This window comes from Macaca thibetana, chromosome 7 (genome assembly GCF_024542745.1).
Source record: "Macaca thibetana thibetana isolate TM-01 chromosome 7, ASM2454274v1, whole genome shotgun sequence".
Lineage (NCBI taxonomy): Eukaryota > Metazoa > Chordata > Mammalia > Primates > Cercopithecidae > Macaca > Macaca thibetana.
The window spans coordinates 29,322,598-29,344,334 of record NC_065584.1 but is presented as its reverse complement, the minus strand read 5'-3'; the positions used below and the strand labels follow the sequence as shown (position 1 = coordinate 29,344,334).

The 21,737-nt window shown below is 43.9% G+C and overlaps 2 protein-coding genes across 2 annotated transcripts in view; one reads left to right on the top strand and one right to left on the bottom strand.

Annotated features, from left to right (window-relative positions):
- Positions 1 to 21,737, top strand: part of LOC126959123 (neurexin-3) — a 792,314-nt gene that overhangs the window by 45,653 nt on the left and 724,924 nt on the right. The window contains exon 3 of the mRNA XM_050798071.1: positions 11,068 to 11,085. Within this exon, the coding sequence (XP_050654028.1) occupies positions 11,068 to 11,085 (18 nt within the window). The remainder of the gene's footprint in view (positions 1 to 11,067; positions 11,086 to 21,737) is intronic.
- The window catches only part of SNW1 (SNW domain containing 1), a 1,184,582-nt gene that overhangs the window by 569,025 nt on the left and 593,820 nt on the right, over positions 1 to 21,737 (bottom strand). The window lies entirely within an intron of this gene.

The window sequence follows — 21,737 nt, the reverse complement described above, 5'->3', positions numbered from 1 at the left end:
CAGGGTGACATGTGCCTGTAGTCCCAGCTACTTAGGCTGAGCTGGGAGGACCAGTTGATCATGCAGCTATACTCTAGCTTGGGTGACAGCAAGATACTGTCTCTTAAAAAAATAAAAGATTTCTCTCCACTCAGTTGTTGCTGTCCATCCTAGGGGGACATTTTAAGGTTTCTCCAGTCAAAGACTTTGAAGCATTCTCTGTCAACTCTAAACTCCCAATTAGTGCTAAGTATGGTAATAGAAGACCATGTAGAGCCACACTATCATGTTGACATTGTCTCTTGGTTCATGAGATTGGTGACTAACAGCATCAGAGCCGTCTTTTTGAGTCTCTAGTGCCTAAGTCAGTGTCTGGCATGCAGCTATTTTGAGTAGAACCAGACACAAAGGGTCAGGATGAGGACGAAAAAAGGATGAGGATAAAGGCTTGTGGTAAACTGTAAACCTTCCCAGCTTTTCTGAGAATCCCAAAGCCAGCCTTTCTCAAACTGTGTTCTGTGAGATGTTACTAGATTTTTAATGGGGAGATTGAGGGAGAATTTTCAGTGACCTAAAAACATATATCCCCTATGGACTATATCTCCTCTTGGACTCCACAGTGTACCTTAGTATAGATGAAGTTTTCTGAAGACTTGGGATATTAAAAAACAAACTTGGTGTTTTCTAAATTTAGTGTACCACAAATTTTTTTTTTTCCCAAAGAACACCTGTTCACATCTTGCTGGATGTTGTATTTTTATGGAATTTAGTTCTGGATATGCTACCCCAGCTTGTAATCCTTTCTCTGAAATGTGGCTCCTGAGATCCCATGCAGCATCGGATGTTGCACATACAACAATGCACATTATACTCTAAAATACTTAATGACCATCAATTCCTTCTATACTTTCCAATGGTCTCAGCAAGCACACACTAATTTCCTGAAATTTGTCCTTGTGTCCTAAAGGATGATAGATTTGGGTGGTGAGACCAGTAAGAGAAGAAATATTTGTGGTTGGAAGTGTGGTACTATGGGAAGGAAAAGGAGTTTGGAGTCAGAGAAATCGGAGTTCACAAGCTGACTATTATTTATGAGATGCGTGAACTTGGGCATATTAACTTCCCTGAGCCTTAGTTTCCTTGTCTGTTAAGTGGAATAACAACAGTATCTACATCAGTAGGATTAAATGAGGTTATTTACATACACTGTAGTTGTAGGGGCCTGGTATACAGGAAGCCCTCAGTAAATGGCAGGGATTATAATCGATAATAATCCCTGCCCCACTGTCTTCTGGATCATGTTTTTCAAGTTTCTTTTATGATGTTATTGTGAATAGGGATCCCACTTAAACCTTTTTTTGACACTAAGATCTAGCATATTGGCTAATAAGGAATTGCCCCTCATTAGTATTTCTGGACTGAATAAATGAATGATATAGCACTCTGTTGTTTACAAAGCACTTACATATTTATGCCTCATTCAAACATCGCAGCAACCTGGACATGCACTTAGTGTCATTCTTCCCAGTAGTTGGGGATATGGAAAATGAGACTCACAGAGGCTCAGTTGGTGAAAGTCACACAGCTAGTAGGAAGCTGAGAAGTCAGGCCTCAAAGCCAGGGCTTCTGTAACTAAAATGTGGACTGTACACACAATGGAATATTATTCAGGAAGAAAGAAAATTCTAATACATGCTACAACATAAATGAACCATGAGGACATTATGCTAAATGGAATAAGCCAGTCAGAAAAAGACAAACACTGTGTTATTCCACTTATATGGGGTACCTAGAATGGTCAAGTTCATAGACATTGAAAGTGGATTGTTAGTCTTCAGGGGCCAGGGGAGGGGGTGAAGGGAATTAGTGTTAATAGCTATAGAGTTTCAGTTTTGCATGATGGAAAGGAGTTGTGGAAGTGGACAATGGTGGTGGCTGTACAACATTACGATTGTACTTAATACCACTGAACTGTACACTTAAAGATAGTTATGATGGTACATTTCATGTTATGTGTATTTTATCATAATTCAAAAAAACTGGGAAAGCAAAACTAGTACCAGGGCTTCTGACTCCAAACTGAGGGCTCTGTCCCACACCCTGTATCAGCACCTCCTACAGAGGAGCTATGGTATGCCTCCTATTCCAAGGCACTTTATTTTGTACTGAATTGAAAAGTTTGCAGAACTCACCTCCATTGAAACCCTAGGAGACCCACCTGCTTCTGCTAGAACATTCATCCTATTGGCCTAAACTCTGGGAAGTCGGAGTCTTTCCAGAGAGTAGGGACTTCTTTGAAAGAGGGCAGATCCTCTGTCTCAAAGAAATCACTGGGGTCAAGTAATGCAATAATTATGATTGCCAACCTCAATGACTACTTCCTGTGTGCCAGACACCTTGCTGAGTGCTTTTGCATACGTTAGTTCTTTATAATGCTTACATCAGTCCTGCCAGGCAAGTAGACGGTCCCCATTTTACAGATGGGGAGGTTAGGGCTCGAAGGGGTTGATTAACATGCCTGAGCTCATGTGTGCAAGAGCCAGGATTGTCATGCAAGTCTACCTGACTCTGGAACCTGCCTCTTAACCTCTATGCGATCTAAGAGGAGGGCAGAGAAATTGGAGATGTCTATGTCTAGAGTGTTTTCCAACATAGGAATTGACAGATTTCTCTCCCCTCCTATGATACACTTTTCCCTCTCCTACCAGATGATGGGACATCCTCTGATTTAGGCCAGTTTCTGTTTTGATTTCCTGGTGTCCTCTGAGATGCAGATGTGTATTCCTTTCCCTGGCGGGTCATGCTGCAGTGTGAGAAGGACAGCATCCATTTCTTTCCCTAGGAAGTTGATATGTGCATCCTGTTCCCTGGCAGTGCCCATCTGCTATGAGGACTTTCCCAAGGCCCTCACCCTGTTGTGTGGGAGACTACTGCAGATGCCAACCTCACGGCCTAAGGCTAGGAAATATTATTCGGCTGGAAATGCCTTTTGTTTGCAAAGCTTAAACAGGTCAATAGAAGCTCAACTTGTCATTTTCAGTTTACAAGAGATGAGTCAACAAGCCAGCAGAAACAGTAATAATTTCAATAAGTTTCTTGAATGTTTACTATGTGCCTGGCATTGTGCTGAACAACTTTATATGGATTATTTCACTTAATCCTCACAATAGTCATATAAATTAGGGACAATCAGTTCTGTTATAACACTTGTTTTGAAAATGCAAATTTGTTCAAATGCAATTGATATTAGGGAACATTTTGAGCATAATAATTCCGCTTTTGATTATGCATGATTTTGTCCATAAGAAACACTAGGTGAAGGCAGAAAACTAGCCAGCAGAAGCAAGCTGTGTAGGAACACTCAAAGTGTACACATCTCAAACCTGTACCAGCAACTTCAGCTACCATGTGTGTTGTGAGTCCCACCCCACAACTGATGTTTCAACTTTGTGTCCAATTCCAGGAGATCCTCTTCCTACACTTTACAACAATTCATAAGCTTCCCACTTTCACAGACAAACTTCAGGTCTGTTAAAAGTGCCATATTTATTGTAGTACTTATGTACTTCTTAGTGATTTAACATGTATAAAACTGCTTCCTCTATTTTATTATATGTCACTGATGAAGTTTATAGGTGTTGCACCCCAACTTCATCTTTCCAGTTAAGCGCTGTGATTTTTACTGTATGATTTTGCACAGCAAAATGACTTTTAGGATTGCATCTATGCTTCTGGAAGAACTGACTTTACTACCATTACTCCTGTGTGGCAGAAGAGGACCATAAAGCTAAGAAATTTGCCAAAAATATTTTAAGTGACAAGTGGCAAAGCCAGGATTCAAACCCCAGGCTACCTTACTCCCATGCCTGTACTCAAAATTTCTAAAGCATTAAAAAATAAAAAAATTTAAAAAAAAAGGCTGTCTGCACTGGTCTCTGATTATATCTGTAACAACTAGATTGCCTCTTCTCCCAACTGTCAGTCAAATCCTGGTTCCTCAAGCCAGAGCCACTGCAAGTATGTGAGAACCCCTGAAGGTGTTTGAGTACAGCAGTGACCCGGCCCACAGAAATGCTTGCCTTGGTCCTTCCTCTTCCCCTCCTGGCCGCTGCCTGCCCAGGCTGACTGGTGCCTGATATAGCTGCTACTGATGCTCTGTCTTGCAATCCGGAGTTATTAGCATCAAAGAACAAAAGCAAACAGCACCAGGGCTCTGGGGCTCAGTCCTCTACGAAGGTAGATGAATGGACCCTTATGTCGGGGATAAAGCTAACACGACCCGGCCTTTTATGGAGACAACTCTTCCTGTGTTTGAAGAGCTCAGATACTGAGAGCCAGAAAGAGCCCTAGAACGAAGGAAACAGCCTCCTCGCTGCTGGAAGTTTGCTTTAGTTCTTAACTAAAAAAATTGTTTCTGTGTTTGTTCTTGGAGAAGAAGGGAAAACCTTATGTTCATCTTCCCTGGGGGCAGGAGTCAATAGGCCATTGGGGAGGTGCAGTCTTTGCCTTTTTCTTTTTTTTCCTTCTAACGTTATGGCTCAGTGTAATCCTCAGTGGAAGACCTGCCCTGCTATCTGAGAGCCTGAGGCAAGACTATACATGGAGGCCAGTGGCCAGCCTCCCTTGTCTCACTGCTAGCACCAGGAAGGCCCTCATGCATGTTTATGTGATGCCCCAGCCTGTAGAAGCCCACAACTCCTGCAAGCAGCTTCTTCCTGGCCACTTCTTGACACTAGAGTGCACATACCAGTAGGCTGGTCTGCTTTGAGAGAATGGACCCTGGGAAGAGGCCCATGTGGATTTGGAGCAAGTGGGCGAGGAATTCTGGGTACCAGAGCATATTCTATAAGGGTGGGGGCAAGTGTTGCTGGCTGTAGGTGGAAACATCTATTTGACCTGTGGACTCTTCAGTTCCTGGGCTGGGATGTGAGTGCAGAATGAACACAGTGGGCCCCTCTAAAATATATAGCCCAGGGCAGGGGCTCCAGTTGCTCAGGCCTATGGCATTACTGCATTTCACCCCTTTCCTCTGACTCTTGCAATACCTTTTTCTTACTTCCGTGAGATGCCCGATATTCTCATACCTAATTTGTAGTTCCATGGGTCAAATGGTTTCTGTCCTGGTTTGCTCTTACATTGAAAAATATAGTTTGACCCTTACCTGATGCGCTACTGAGTCTGAGAGGTATAATCATAGTGCATCCTCTCTAGATCTTAGTTTCCTTATCTGTAAAACAGGATGAATAATGTTTCTACCTGTTATAGGGTTATAATGAAGATTAAATAAGATGATGCATATGGCTAGGGTAGGATGCCAACTCCTTTAAATCAATCTTATTTGGCTGTAAACTGTCCTTTCTTCTGCAGTTTACCCCCACTTTTTGTCTCTTAAAAAATCAATATGCACATATGTATATACACATATTTACATAGATATTTCCTCAGGCCATCCTGGGGCCCAGTGCTGCTTCCCCATACACAGACTCCAGCCTGTATAACAGCACACAGAGAATGCTTAATAAACATGAGCTTTATTAGGATTAATATTGCTTTTATCCCATTTTGTCCTCACGTTCACCCTCTGCTGGGGTGATACTGCCAGGACGGTAATTGACAGAAAGGGGAATCCACAGCTGGGTTTCCAGGATTCAGGCTCTGGCTCCACAGGCTGTATGACTTTTGACAGTTGTATGACAGTTACCTACGCTTTCTGTGCCTCAGTTTCTTTATCTGTAAAATGAATGTGGCAATAGTTCCTACCTCATTGGGTTGCTGTGAGGCACTTAGAACAGTGCCTAGTACATAGACAGCCCTCAGTCAATGTTAGCTGGTGATTTTATTACCTTCATATATGAGAGGGCAGGAGTATTCTAAAAATCGACCCCAAGCCCTTCCTCTTGTCACGCAGAAGCAAGGCAGACAGAAGGGATGCAGCTGCAGGTGTTTCTGACCCCTTGCCTTGCTGCGTCCCCATTTCCGAGGGTCTCATCTGTACAGCTCCCTCTGCCTGTGGATGCTACTGTTAGACCAGCTGGGGTCTGGGTATGGAGGAGCAGCATAGGGCCCCAGGACTGGCCAGAGGAAATACACAGGTTAATATGTGTGTATACATATGTGTTTATCAATTTGTAATAGACGAAAATGGGGGCAGATTGCAGAAGAAAAGGCAGTTGACAAACCAGGTAAGATTGATCTAGGGGTGGTAGCATTTTCCCCTGTGCCAGCACACTCCTCAGCTACCTCTTGCTGTTTTATTTTCTCATACTGCTGGGCCTGTAGTTTTCCAGAGCGCCACTGCATTTAAATCTATATTCTATTTTCTCTCCTAGAAAATAGGTCAGACTCAAGGCAGAGTTCACCAGGTGGGGTCCCGGAAGGTTTGACTGGGACTCGCCTACAGGAAGCTGGCTGTGCAGCCTGTCCCATGTTCCCCAGAGCTCCTCCAGAGGCATGGGGGAGTTGAAGTAGCAAGTCGGGGAAACTTGGACTCATACCTGTCCAGATGATCTAGTACAAATGAAGGGTGAGGTGGGAGGACTACCCCGGCTGAGCTAGATTCTGCAAGTGCAATAGTGGTGAATGATGGGTCCTTTCTTTTCCCCCCAGTGGTAATGTATTAGTCTGTTCTCATGCTTCTGTGAGGGAATGCCCGAGACTGGGTAATTTATAAAGAAAAGAGGTTTAATTGACTCTCAGTTCTGCAGGGCTGGGGAGGCCTCAGGAAACTTACAATCATGGCAGAAGGGGAAGCAAACATGTCCTTTTTCACATGGTGGCAGGAAGGGAAGTGCTGAACAAAAGGGGGAAAAGCCCCTTATAAAACCATCAGATCTCATGAGAACTTATTCACTACCACAAGATTAGCATGGGTGTAACTGCCCTCATGATTAAATTATCTCCCATTGGGTCCCTCCAATGACATGTGGGGATTATGGGAACTACAATTCAAGATCAGATTTGGATGGGGACACAGCTAAACCATATCAGGTTAGAAGAACCAGGATCCCCAAACTGCAGAAAATTGTTTCCCTTGGACTTGAGGATAACCATGCTGAACATATGCACTTGTGGCTGAAGTTATTGTTGAATATGCAATAAGTGTCCATGGGGCTCTGAGTGGAGGCAGGAATGCCCTAATTTACTTCTTCCCTGGTTGTGATGCTGAACAGAGTGGGTGAAAGATGGAGGTGGGTTTCCAATTCTTTCTTTCCTGTTTTGTTCCTACTGTTTAGAGCATGGAGATCCTAAGGGAGATAGCTGCAACTGGGCCAGAGCTAGTTTTCATCAGGATTACTTTTTCCCCCGAATATTTATTGAGTACCTGTTACCTACTGAGGACGTGTGTGAATGGTAGAGCTGGGAAGGTGGGAGAGGGAAGGTAATGTGAGCCAGTCCTCGGTTTTTCTATCATAACGTAGAAATAACTAACTGAGCAGATACAGCCTAGATATTTTGCATTTGCTGTTCCCCTGCCTGAATAGTCTTTGTCAGGTATACATAAGAGTGTTTCTCACCTTCTTCAGGTATCAGCTCAAATACTACTTCCTCAGAAACACCTTCTTTAACTACCTTCTCTAAAATGGGGATACTTTGCTGGCACTTACTCTACTTTTCCTTTCTTCATGGCTCCAATCACTATTTGACTTTATATATCTGTTTTTATTCCCATTAAAACCCAAGAGTATTGTCTGTTTCATTCGGCTTATGTCTCCAATGTTTAAAGCAGAGTTTGGCCTATGATAGATGCTTTGTCAATATGTATTGAATGGTGAATAGATGATCTTCATTGATAAAACTCACAGAAATAGATACTTTTAGTATCTCCATTTATACATGAGAAGTTTGAGGCTCAGAGAAGCTAAGATACTTGCCTCTAGATGAGGGGGTGGAGCTGGGATTTGGTTCTAGGTCATCTTAATCCCCTTATTAAGAAAAGCTGTTTTCTTCTATGCTCCCCACATTTTTAGGTAAGCTGTCTTCACGTGGTAACAAAGATGGAATATGGCAGCTCTAGAGAAATGAAAGCACCCCATTTCCTGATAATTCCAGTAAAATTCCATGGGTCGACTCTTGTTGGTTGGGCTTGGGTCACGTGTCTGTTCCAGAGCCAATTATTGGAGATAGAATATTCTCAAGACCTGGACTGAGTCACATGACTACTACCCTTGGAGCTCAAGTGGGAGTGGGTCACCTCTAGCAAACCACGTGGGCTAAGGCTGGGAAGGGAGGCTTCCCTGGGAAACAACTGAGGATTGTTACAAGCAGAAGAGGAAGGGGATGCTGGATAGGCAGTCTGGTAGATGGACACTGCTAAGGTTTTGATCTTTACTTGCTAGCCATCCCCCTCCTTCATCTACCTCTTGCCTTTACCATTTCATGCTGTTAGTCAGAATTGAGTCCCGAGATTCAGGTCACTCACCGCTTCTTGGGCCAGGGGCCAGGTGATAATGTGTCTCTAGTCCTAAAGTTGGAATAATGCTTAGACCTGCCTCCAGGTCAGTGCCACAGCTAGGAACTGAGCTTGGACCTTGATCCCCAGCCAGAAGGTTTTGTTCGTTTGTTTGTTTTTGGTGGGATTGTTGCCCCTCTTTGACAGGAATAGGTGTAGTATTTTTACATACAGGACTAGAACTATGCCAAATTGAGACTTGAGGAGGGAAAACAAAAGAAATAAGGATGGAATTTGTTTTGATCCTTGCTTCTGTTCACTCCTTCACTTCGCACTGAGGAATGGGGTGGGAAAGAACCAGAGGGAGGGGAGATCAGGAGCAGACATCCTTATTCGTAAGCAGAAAAGTGGAACCAAAATCACTGGCTTCATTCCTGTGATTTCTTAGTGTTTCAAGTGAGCCATCTGGTCAATATTTTTTTGTATTTCTGTCTGTGGTAATTCAAACTGATAACAATCAGAGTCACTAACATTTATGTAACATTTGCCTTGTACTTAGTTCAGTGCTTTACAAGTATTTAATCTCATTTAATTCTCATAACACCCCCATGAGGGAGGCTCTGATATCATTCTCATTTTATAGCCAAGGAAGATGACTCTTAGAAGTTTAATGATGAGTCCAAGGCCACAGAGAGGCTGGGATTTGAACCCAGACCTGTCTGTCTCTGAAGTTTAAGATCGTAATCACATCCCCAATGGGCTAGTAACCGGTACTGAAAAACCTTTGGAGTTCCAGGGAATTCTGTCTCCCTGGGACTTGGTGTCCCTAAAGAGCCTGTTTGTATGAGCAATGGTGTTGACATTCTTCTGCCACAGAACTCAGCCACATGTAAATAGTTTGATATCCTGTTTAATTAAGGGGTATTTTAATATCTATTCTAGGCAATCCATCAGTAACAATTAATGGCCCTGCCTAGTTATTTATATAACACTTTTTCCCTTTCCACCTCTTCTCTTCTTCCTGCCACTCATCCCTAAATCTAACACACTAGAAAACCTGAAGTGGGGGTGTGGCTGAGGCATGATTCAGAGCTTTCTAGAAGTTTCTTTGGGCAGATACAGCTTCTAGGGGAGGCAAGGTGGGGGCTAGAGAAGTGCTCAGCTGTTGCTATGGGTATGTTTCTCATTCGTTCTGGACCACAGCTTAGTTGGTCAGCACCTGGATTTTCCTGCGACAAGAGCCCTAAGGATACACTGGAACTTTACAAATCTGATTGCAGGCATTTCATTATTGGTTGGCATGAAGAACATTACCCATCCTGTTCAGGCAGCAAATTAGAGGCACAGAGAATAAACCATGACCCACTCATAGGGTAGTTGGGAGACGCTCACCCAGCTTCCCCAGGGCTTCAGCATGATCGCTTTAATCTGCAAACCAAATTCAGTTCCTGTATGCTCTTGAGGGACCTAGGCTTCAGTTGAATGGAATGATGGACTGGGTGGGATTCAGGAGATCTAGGATATTTTCTAGTCTCTGCCCCTGAAGTAGCTGTGTGACCTAGTACAAGTCTCTACTTCTTTCATCCTCCATCTTTACAAAAAAGAACTAAACTAGGTACTTAGTGTCTGTGGCTACTCCAGATCCACTGTTCAGTGATTCTAAGTGAGCTATCCAAGACTGCCGGGTTGGTCAGTGGTTTCCTGAAGCAGCCCCTTGTTCCTTCTCCTCTGCTGTGGTATATCCTCTCAGATTGGGCCTAGGGGTTTTAACAGTGCCTTGGGCTGCTCTGGGTTATGCTTCCCCAGCCCAGTTCTATTTCACATCTGAGGAAAGGATGAGGAGATTATGTTGTTCATGGAGCTGATAGGAGTGAAGCGTTCTTCATTTTCTGAAAGTTCATTGGCTTAATTCAAATATCAACCTTTCTAGGGTTGGGTGTTTATTCGTAGTTGTCAAAAGTGATTCCAAATGGCAATTTCTGTCATTAGTGATGGGGTGAAAAGCAAGGAAAACAATTAAAGGAGGAGGCAGGATTTCAATTTGTATGATGAATGATCTACTCACACACAATCTCATGCACACACACTGCTGTCTGTGATGAAGCGTGGTCACTGGGTATACTGGGGAGGGGGGGATTTGTAAATATTTTGTGATCTTATGTCCTTCAGTCCTATGTGGCGAATAAATCTGTAACTTGCTCTTAATTGTTATGCCTCTTTTGCTTGTTTCTCAAGGGAGTGGTCCATTTTTACTTTTTCTCTCTGCTGGGAAACCTTGCTTGACTTCATGTCCAGTGTTTGGTATCTGAAGAAGAGGAGGAGGAGGATTTTCTTTGGTGTCAGTGTGCAGAAATCAACCAGAATATTTTAACCAATATTCTTGCAGGATTCCAGTCTGCTTGGCTGTTTGAAGCCCTATCTGATTCCAGGATGATGTCTTTCCGGACAGATGTGAAGCTTACCTCTCTCGCTACATGCAAAGTGAAAAGGGAGCCTGGCCCCTCGGCTTGCATGGGTGGTTTTTGGGTGAAGGTAGAACTAAGTGCTCAGAAGCTGAGTACCTTTGGGGCTTGCATGAACTTGATAGTCATGCAAGTGCATATTGCATTGTGTGTGTGTGTGTGCTGCTAACACTCTTCTTCCTTTTTCTCCCCCTTTCTCTCCTCTCCCTTTCCCTCCCTTTGAAAATGCTGCCACAGATGTCAGTCAAGGTCCAGGTGAGTCTTTGTGTTTGCACAGCTGCTGTGGGAATTTCCCCTCTGCTAGATTGTGCATGGTTTGAGTCTGAGTGAGACTTTTAGAGAGACAAAATTCTGAGTATATTGCATTTTCACTGATCTAGGTTTAGAAGAAGAAATGCTTCGAATTAATGGATTTGTATTGGTTTTGAAGAACCATTTTAAAACCAAAGGAATATGGGTCTCATACTTAATATAATAACTTCCTTCTCCTTAGTATTTCTGGGTGATTCAGAAAATGAGCATTTTTGGGAAAGTATTTGTAAAGATGTTCTTAGATAAGTATTCTCCAATTTAATGAACAGGTTTTGCTTTGTCTTCCACACATCTGCTTATCTTTTGTAGCTTCATATGGTTGAAAGCAGAAGATATGACATACGTAGCATGGAAAATATGATGTGGGTGAAAGGAGCTTTCTTTCTGTTTATTCTAAGAAATGTATTTTTCACAAGGAAATCAGCAATATTTATTGTTTTTCCTGGTTATGTAAATAATACATGCTCACTGTGGAAAAAAAAGTGGGATGGTTTGAATAAATGGTTTTTGTCAATGGAAAAAATAAAAGAACCACCTTTATAATAATTAAGCATTTCTCTTTTTAAAGTGTGTCTTCATCCAGAGTCCTGGTTTTAAGCATTGTGTGTGTATAGACAAATATATATGCACACACACATACATAGAATCATGTGAACTGATGCAAACATTTATGGATAAGTGTCAGATGACTTAGAATGGTTTGGAGACTATTCTGAACTGGCTAGAACTTTGAGTTAAAAAGAATAATTAACTTGACCAAATAGGAAGGGAGCATCATCTCAGGTGTTTTCACATATTTTCTTGTTTAGTCCTTTTAACATTTAATTTTTTTTATAGCATTAATACAAGATAAGTATCATTATATTCATTTTAATGTACAGGAAATTTAGGGCCTGTTAGGTTAAGCAGTTTTGCCCACGGTCATAGAGCTTGTCAGTGGTAGCACTGGGATTTGAACTTTTGACTCTCCATTGGAACATGCTAGGACTCATGAGTGAAAATTCTCAGTGATTAAAGATTTTGTAAGTATTTCCTAATGAGACTATTGCTTATTTGTTTGTTTTTGCTTAGAGATAATATGACATTTTCTTTATTAGCAGCCTTCTTTCTGAATGAATGTATCTTTTTATTGTTCTTAAATATCTAAAATAACCAGACTTAAGTAACATTCTTCTGATCATTGTTCTATGTGGGATCGTACACCACATAAAAGTAGAATACAGTTATTCTACTTAATGCAGAGAGTTTCTCTCCATTTTTTCCTGCCTGCTCCCTACCTTTGAAAATAATTGGTGTTTGAACCAAAGCCCAGGACAGCATTTCCTAGGAAGATGCCATTAAGTTTATTATTTCTATTTAATAATATTTTAGTTCAATCACTCACTCAACGAATATTTATGTTCCAGGAACTGTTCTAGGCCATGGGGACAAAACAGTGAACAAAACAGAAGACAGTCAGTACCCTCATGGACCTTTTATTTTGGACAGAGGCAGACAATGATCTAAAATGTACACACAGACACACACATATCTATGTATATATACACATACTTTATATGCATACATATATACATGCATATATGCATGTTATGTATATATTACATATATATAGTGTCAGGGGGTGGGTGAGAAGTGCTGTGGAGAAAATTGAAGCAGGATAGAGGAGAAGTCCCTAATTTACAATAGGCAGTCAGGGAAGTATCCTCTGATAAGATGATATTTGCTGGGAAACCTCAAGGAAGCGAGGGAGTAAGCCCAACACCTTGTTTTGTTTGTAAAGTGCCACATGGCTTCTTCTCTTTCTGGTTCCCAGTAGAGATGTGACCAGGGGTCATCACATAGAGCTGGGCCCTGCTTAGGGTCTCCCAGCATGGGGGTATGAATCCAGCCTTTGTTCCTCTTGCCAAGCTGTGTCCATGCGGCTGCCTCTGACCAAAGGGGCATCTTTTTCTAGTGCTCATACAGGCGCCATATTGGTCCTGGGTGAGATAACATGGCGGAGTGAAACACAGTGGACCAATAGGCCTTCTGCCATCCTTTCAAAGGGGTAGAGGTCTGTGAGTCACCCTTCCTCAGATAACAGCAACTATGATCAGCCTGACCAACACCATTTCAATTTCATGGCTATTGTCTCATTTTGTTCTCTTATCCCTCTGAGGTGTGTAGCCTGAGCGCCATTTCAGTGCTGAGGAAGTTGGGGCCCAGGGAAGTTAAATGATGTGTGATGGTCACCCAGCTGTTGAGTGGCAGGGCCAAGAGGGGATTGCAGCCTAATTTCAGATCTTGTGCTCTTCATTCTGTCCTTGAGGTGTCAAGGGCTGATTACCAATCTTGTTGCCCTACCAACCCCTTGCTTTTTCGTGGTTTCTGAGCCTGAAGCAAATCACTGGTTTGGACCCTTCCCTTGTGACCCTGGACGTGGCAGGAGGTGGCCTGAGCATGCCCAGCCCTGGCTGAGGTCAGCGGGGGCCTCCTGCCTCTCTGAGCCCCTGGCCAGGCATTCTGGAGCCAGCAGCACTGTGGTTCTGAAACAAGAAGCCTTTAGTGGTTCTCTGACTTTTTTTTCCTTCCCCTCAGGAAGACAAATTGGGGATTTTATGAGCTAATGTAACTATTTACCAGAGGCCACTGGAAGACTATAAAGGGACGATTGATTAATTGATTAATTTTACATGTGGAGGAGATGAGTTAGAAGTAACCCTAATGTAAAAGTCTGAGATGGGGCCTGGTGGGCAATACCTTTCCCAAGGTCCCAGAGACAGGCTGGGGACTTGGAGCAAGAGCCCAGGGCACCCAGGAAAAAGGGGCAGGCACATTTTCTTCGACTTCATGGGGTGAAATCCACATTCCCTCCTTGTAGCCTTTGGGGAGGAGGTTCAGAATAATAACAGTAACAATAAGCACTTGGCAGGTGCTGAAGAGGGCCTGGGAGCCCAGCTCTGACATTCTCTTAACCCTCCATGTCAGCCCCTCCAGGTTGGTGTTACCATCCTCAGCACAGAGGGAGAAAAGTTGCTGCAGGGAGTTCAGTAACTTGCCCAGGTCACCTCCTGCTAGTGACTAGGCCAGGATCCCGGATCTGTCTGCCTTCAAAGCTTGTGCTCTTGTTCTTCCAGACCCTGCTTTTCACATGACAGAGCTGTGGGCCAGGCTGTGTCCTATTTGTGTCTGCATTCCCAGCTCTTTGCATGGCACATGGCACAGAGTTTAACCTCAAAAATTTCTATTGAACAAGAAGTATGGCCACAAGCACATGGGAAATTTTGAGTTTGTAGGGTTCCAAGACATGGTGGAGCTTAAAGGGTATCCTGTCCAAGAAGTGCAAACTCAGGCCCAAGAAGGGAAGGGACTTCTCTAAGGCTATGTAACCCATTTGTGGCCTGGCAGGGACGCCTGTCAGGTGCTTTATCCCATGCTTTTGTACATTGGAATTTGTCACTGGTCTTCCTGGGCTGCTTGTAGGGCAGAGATGGGCATCTCTGCCCTGTCTTAAACCCTCCCCTGCCTTTTGCCTGTTCCAGAACTCTCTGGAAGCCATTTGGAGGTGACGAAGAGACAAGAGTAGTCGAGTAGTCAGTTAGAGCACAGGGAACAATTCTGGGACCTTCTTCTCCCCTCCCTCAGTGCTTGTCCCTCCTGCCTGGAGGGGCTGTTTATGGTGCTCCAATGACAGCCTCTCTCCTCAGAAGGGATAATTTCTCAAGCTCTGTCTGCTGATTAGACCTGGAATTTAAATGAATAACTGTGACCTTGTGGAAGTGCCCTAGTTATTCAGAGGCCCGATGAGGAAATAGGCCTCCTGCTTCCGTCCATCAGAGCCCTGGCAGGCACGGCGGGAGGGGCTCCTGTCTGCTGGGCCCCCAGGAGGCCTCTGTCTGCTGTTGCCAAAGGAACAGACGCCTTTGCTGGAGCCTTCCCCTACCCGCTCTTGATCTCCGCCCCGTATTGTCTTCCTCCTCCATTGTAAGTCATCTCAGGCTGTCCTTGGGGAGGGGACCTGATTATATGTCCTGGACCTTGCCCTGTCTCCAGGGAGCCACTCAGTCCAGCCTGAACCCAAAGCCTGGAGGCAGCGCGAGTCTGACTTGTGTTTGTGGACACAGAGGGGATGCCCTTGAAGCTTGTTGCTCACAGGGTGACCTGCAGGACTGACCAGCAGATTCTCAGGCCTACTAAATCAGAATCTGCATTTTATCAGGACCTCTAGGTGTATACTCATTAAAGTTTGAGCCACACTGAGCTCAAATTCCCACTCTCTCCTCCCCTTTGGGACACTCCTCAGTAACTTCTTTACTGAGAAGTTGCAGTCCACCTCGCTAAAGTCCTCGCCTTCCTCCCTTGTGCTGGGCGCAAAATGAGATATCTGATCTGGTTGTGGCGAAGAAGAAGGAGAACGAGATTAGGGAAGGGAACGAGAATGAGCATTTACTGACCACTTAGTCTGTGCTGGTCACTGTTCAGGCACACTCTGTCTGACACCTTACATCTTTCACGTAGATGTAAGGTGAGATAGCATAGGATGGAGCAGGAGTTGGCGAACTATAGCTTGAGGGTTAAATCCAGCTTGCAGCCTGGTTTTGTATGGCTTGAAAGCTAAGAATGGGCTTTACATTTTTAAGTGACTGGAAACAGTCAAAACATGAACAATTTGTAAGACAAAAATTTTATGAAATTTGAATTTCTATGCCTGTAAAGTTCTTCGGGAACATAGCCACACCTATTCCTTTATTCCTTTATGCGTTGTCTCCGGCTAACATTTTTTTTTTGAGATGGAGTTTCACTCTTGTCACCCAGGCTGGCATGTAATGGTGCAATCTTGGCTCACTGCAACCTCTGCCTCCCGGGTTCAAGCAATTCTCCTGCCTCAGCCTCTCAAGTAGCAAGGATTATGGGTGTGTGCCACCACACCCAGCAAATTTTTGTATTTTTAGTAGAGACGGGGTTTCACCATGTTGGCCAGGCTGGTCTAGAACTCCTGACCCCCTGTGGTCCACCTGCCTCGGCCTCCCCAAGTGCTGGGATTACAGGTGTGAGCACCTCATCTGGCCTGTCTTCAGCTACTTTTGAGCTGCATAGGCAGAGTTGCATAGTTGTGATAGAGCCTCACAGCTCCTGAAGTGTTTACGATCTGGCTCCTTATTAAACAAAAGTTTGCCACCTCTGTCTCTATCATGGCACTATGACCTATTCAAGTTACTTTACCTTTGTGGGGGTTCTACTTCTTTCATCTGCAAAATAGGGAGAATAAGAGAACCTGCCTCACGGAGTTGTTTCGAAGATTGTGAGCTTGTGCATGTAAAGTCTTTAGAACAGTGCCTGGCACATAGTTAACCATATATGAAATAGCTATTATTACAAATGTGAAAGGAAAATAAATCTTGGGGCCCTCAAATCACTGAGCTAAAGGGAAAAGTCAAGCTGGGAACTGCTTAGGGGAAACCTGCCTCCCATTCTATTCAAGGTCACCCCTCTGCTCACTGAGATAGGTACCTATCTGATTGCCTCTGTTGGAAAGGCTAATCAGAAACTCAAAATAATGCAACCATTCATCTCTCACCTATCTGTGACCTGGAAGCCCCCTCCCCACTTCCTGCCTTGGCTTCAAGTTGTCCCACCTTTCCAGACCGAACCAATGTACTTCTTACATATATTGATTGATATCTCATGTCTCCCTAAAATATATAAAACTAAGTTGTTTTATATATTTTGGGCACATATCAGCAGGACTTCCTGAGGCTGTGTCCCAGTGGGTCCTTGGCAAAATAAACTTTCTGAATTAACTGAGACCTCAGATTTTCGGGGTTCACATAAGTTATCCAGTTGATCCTTTAAGCACATGTTTCCATTTTATAGATGAGGATACTTTGGCTCAGAAAGGTTTTTTTAAAAACAGAAAATCAACTCACCATTGTAGCTGTCTTGGTCTCCCTAATCATCTTGAGGCATGCTCCTGCGCAGCGCTGTAGAACCTCCCCAAACACATCTGCTGTTCTCTCCTGCCGCATATTCTCTCCTATCTGTCCTGCCCTTTGTGCTTCCAGTGGAGAGGTCCCTCAAACTTAGATCCCAGCCATTGTTCTCAAGTGGGGCTTAGGAACCAGTAAAAGGGGGCAAAGGAGACCAATATTTTGTAGAGAACCCACAGTGTGCCAGGCACCTACCACTTCACCGATGAAGAACCTTGAGCTCCAAGACATTGCATCCTTTGCCCAAGGTCGGAAGCAGGTATGGTAAGTTTCAGAATGTAAATGCAGGTCTGGAATTTCTGCTTGGTAGTTCTGCCACTCTTCCCAGGAGCTGTACGCCCTTGGGCAAGTCATGTAACCTCTCTGGGCAAATAGGCTTCTTTTCTTTAACCTGATAGATTAAATCAGATGACCTTTCAGGCTTCTTTGACTCTGAAGCTGTATGCTTAGATCATCTGACTGAGCTACCTTGGGGAATAGCAACCAGGAGAATGCCTTCTCCATTACCAAAGACTGAAACCTTCTAACTCTAGTAGTGCCTATGAGATATTTGTTTTTTCTTTGCTATTCTTTGGGTCAATACTCCTACTTACTTTTCTTCCTTATTACCTTATGAGAAAAAACACTTGAAATTTTTGAGCTTGTATTTTAAGCCAGGCATGGAAATATTAAGTTTTACATGCCTCATTTAATGTTTTTGACATCCCTAGGAGGTAAATTGCTATTTGGCCCATTTCACCCATGAACAAATTGAGGCTCAGGTACAATGAGTACGTCACTGATATAACCCAGTAAAAAGTGGTGGAACAGAATGCAAACCCTGGTAGGTGTGGCCCAGGAGACATCTCCTAGGGAGTTCCACTAGAGTGTACACTGCACAAAGGTACACTGCTGTTTACAACTGTGTCCTCTTAGCCTAGCACAGTGCCAATACATCGCAGGCACAGAAAAACGCTTCCTGAATGAATCAGCAGTGCTTAGGACTCAGCTCTTTGTTTTATCCCACATCCCGCTGAAAGAAAGTCCGCTTTTTATTGGGGTTCACCCTGAGACAGAAGGTAATTGAATGAATCTTTATTCAGTGCCCATCTTGGGCTTGGCTCAGTGGGAGATGGAGGCTGCAGGGAAATCTACCTCCTTTGCGTGTAATTAGATTGGAAGGGGGCCCTCAGCTAGGCTAACAGTGCTCAACTCCCAGCCAATTGCCCGGCTGGGGCCCAGGAAGACCCCCCTGGCTGCTGTAGCTGTTCTCAATGAGTAAATGTGAGTAAGGAGCTGCTTCTCAACCTGCCTGCAGCTTGGGCTCACTCAGGGATGCAGATCACTGGACCTTGGTGCTTTTTTCTAGAGCAGTTAGAAATCCCTCCTTTATTATCTTAGACAGGCAGACCCACTGGGGTATTGGTTATGGTCATATTTCATTTCCCAGTTCTGGAGGGCAAGGCCAGAATTTTAGCTGGAAAAATCATTCGTGATATCCTGCCCCTGACCTTGCCAAATGGGCGGAGGTGTTTATTTGTTGCTCCAGTGTGGAGGGGCAGCAGTGGCATTTAGAAGGAAGGGGCAATGAATGCTAAATGCGCTGTGATATGCAGGAGAGCCTCATTCAAAGATTTGTGCTGCTCAAAATGTCATTGATGAGGCCATTGAGAGACTGTTCCAGAGCAGTTCCTTCCCTGTCCAGGAGGGGGAAATGAGGCAACAGACCTCCCGTGTGACTCAGCTAAGCCACACAGCTAGTTTGGGACAGCCTTGGAGACCCTCCCAGTCTGCAGACCTGCCTAGGAAGGTCTGGTAAGGACGAGGCTAAGCTTGTCAGTTGGCTGGGCTAGGCCTCAGGAGGAGTGAGGAGGTAGAAAGCAGCTGAGAGTCGAGGGCAGTGGGTCCTTTTATGGGGTAGCTTAGCTGACTGTGACCATGTAGGGAGGCATCTGAGGATGCAATGGGCAGGTGGTCTGCTAGTGCTGCCAGCTTATTAGAGAAATGGTGTTGGCAAGAGATGGAGGGCAGGGCAGAGAGAGGACCTAGATAGACCAGTCCCCTAAATAATGACAGCAATAACTACATGCTTTTGAGCCCTTCCTGTGTGCTAGGAACTGTGCTAAGTGTATTCCGTATGTGGTTACGTGTGACTGTCACAGTGATTCTGAAAGGATATTTTGCAGATGAGAGGCGGGAAATTATACAGATATTTTTCAGATGAGAGGCAGAAGGAAGTGCAAAGTTAACTTGCTCAGAAGTCCCACAGTTAGTGAGAGGTGGAGCTAGAATTTGAATCCAGGCTTTGGATTATTGAGAGCAGTGGTTTGCAAACTCTGGTATGCATCAAAATCACTTGGAGAGCTAATGAATGAGATCCAGGCTTATTAAACTATGATAGTTCTCCCAGGTGGTTCTAATACAACTGAAGTTTGAGAATCACTGTTTTAAAATAAAGTCATCTTGAAGGTGAAGGGACCTGAAAGCTTCGCTCTTCACTGCAATTTTATACACCCACATATATTATGAGTAGTGTGGGAGATTGTGAAGAGGAGGTAGAAAGGAGGATGGGATGGTAATCTTCCCTTGAGTTTCCCATGGCTTTTAGGACATAGGGCTAGTAAAGCCATCATGATGATATACCATAGTCAGCTGTGTATTTTCTGGCCCCCTGATCTGCTACTATGGGAACTTGAAGGGCAGCAGTGTCTTACTCTTTGAGAACAGAGATTTATCCATGCCTGTATCCCCACTACCTGCCATATTGTAGGTGCTCATAAACCTGTGGTTAGAATCAGCATTTCAGGGAAGGAAGAGGCCCAATAGATTGTCAAGGCTCTCTGTGCACCTAATTTTTGAATCTCTTCTGTAAGAGTTAATTCAGACTTGGCTTGGACCCCTTCAGAGATGAGCAACTCATTGCTCCTTTAGCTTTTCCATTCCATTCCAACAGCACTGAATGTTTGAAAGCTTTTTCGTATCCCTCGTTGCTATAGCCTCCACCACCTGTATGGCTTCCAGCCCTTAGAGACACACAGTATAGCTCTAATTACACTCCTAGTGTTTGAAGACAGGGCTTTTGTCTTTAAGGATCTTCTTTTCTAAAGGCTAAAACATCTCCAGTTTTTTTTTTTTTTTAAGCATTCTCCTACAAGCAGTTTTAATTCTTTCTTCCAGGTCATTGTTCTCTGAAAAATGACACATTTTATTTTCTGCATCCTTTCCAAAGAAGGATGCCCTCACCACATACAGTATTCTGAATATGATTGGGATCAGTTCAGTTCATTGTAGAGTGGTCTCAGGATCCCTTTTTTGTTTGTTTGCTTGTTTTTCTTCTTTTTTGAGATGGAGTCTCGCTCTGTTGCCCAGGCTGGAGTGCAGTGCCACAATCTCAGCTCACTGCAACCTCTGCCTCCCGAGTTCAAGCGATTCTCCTGCCTCAGCCTCCTGAGTAGCTGAGATTACAGGCACACACCAACACACCTGGCTAACTTTTTATTTTTAGTAGAGATGGGGTTTTGCCATGTTGGCCAAGCTGGTCTCAAACTCCTGACCTCAGGTGATCCACCCGCCTCGGCCTCCCAAAGTCCTAGGATTACAGGCGTGAGCCACTGTGCCTGGCCTAGACTCCCTTTTTCTAGACTAGATATCTATTAATGACAGCACCAAACATCTTAGCCTTAATAAAAAAGATTATAGTATTAATTGAACTTAATGCCAATGAAAGTCTTTACTATTGTAATGTCAATGAAAGTCTTTACTATGTTTGTGCCCATTTCTCTCCCCTTCCTGGACTTGCGCAATTGGTTTATTTGACTAAAGCTTGGGATCATTCTTTGACTTTGTTAAATCCAGCACACCGTGATCTATTTGGGTGCAGTGCTTTTATCTAGCACATCAGCTGTCCCTTCTAGCTTCATGTTATTCATGAATGAAGAACTGTTTTAGGGAAGTTCATGACAGCTGGAGAGCAAAGACTTTCTTTCCTTTGGAACGATTCTTTTCTAAAAGTCATTACTGCTGCTCCTTTAGCCCTTAGAGTGATGGGCATAACTACCTTTGTCTCTCTGTCTTCCATGGCATGAATGCATAAGGAAACCTCACCACTCCTTCCCCACTAAGAGATGGAATAGCTTGGGAATAGGCTGGAGACATTCTTTCCCCTACCCTGTAATAATTAGGCCATATAGAAGCTGTTGGTTACTCATGGGCATGATAGGAAGAAACCCTTTCTGTTCAGTTCAGCCACCATGCCATAAGAACAATATTGGTCTAGTGGCAAACAGTGAGTTGGCTGGTATGATTACATACCACAAAAGGCTTGGTGGTGAGGACAGAACATGGTAGTATCAAGGAAAGACAAAACTCAGAGGCTGGAATCTGGGCAACCCCTATCTTGGAGAATTAGCAGCAGGATCTCTCTCTTCTGAGTCTCTGGAAATCATCATCATCATCAGTCCAACTATTCAATCCATTCTCAGTGCTGTGTAAAGCTTGCAGAAAAGCCAAATCCTATATGTAAATCCTACATGATTATCCTGAGTGTTAGCTCATAATTGCTGTTAGGTGATTATTTGAAGCTTTGTGTAGCTTGGCTGTAGTGGTGGCAGGCTGTTGTTGAAGCCTGCCATTCTGATTATGGGTAGTGTT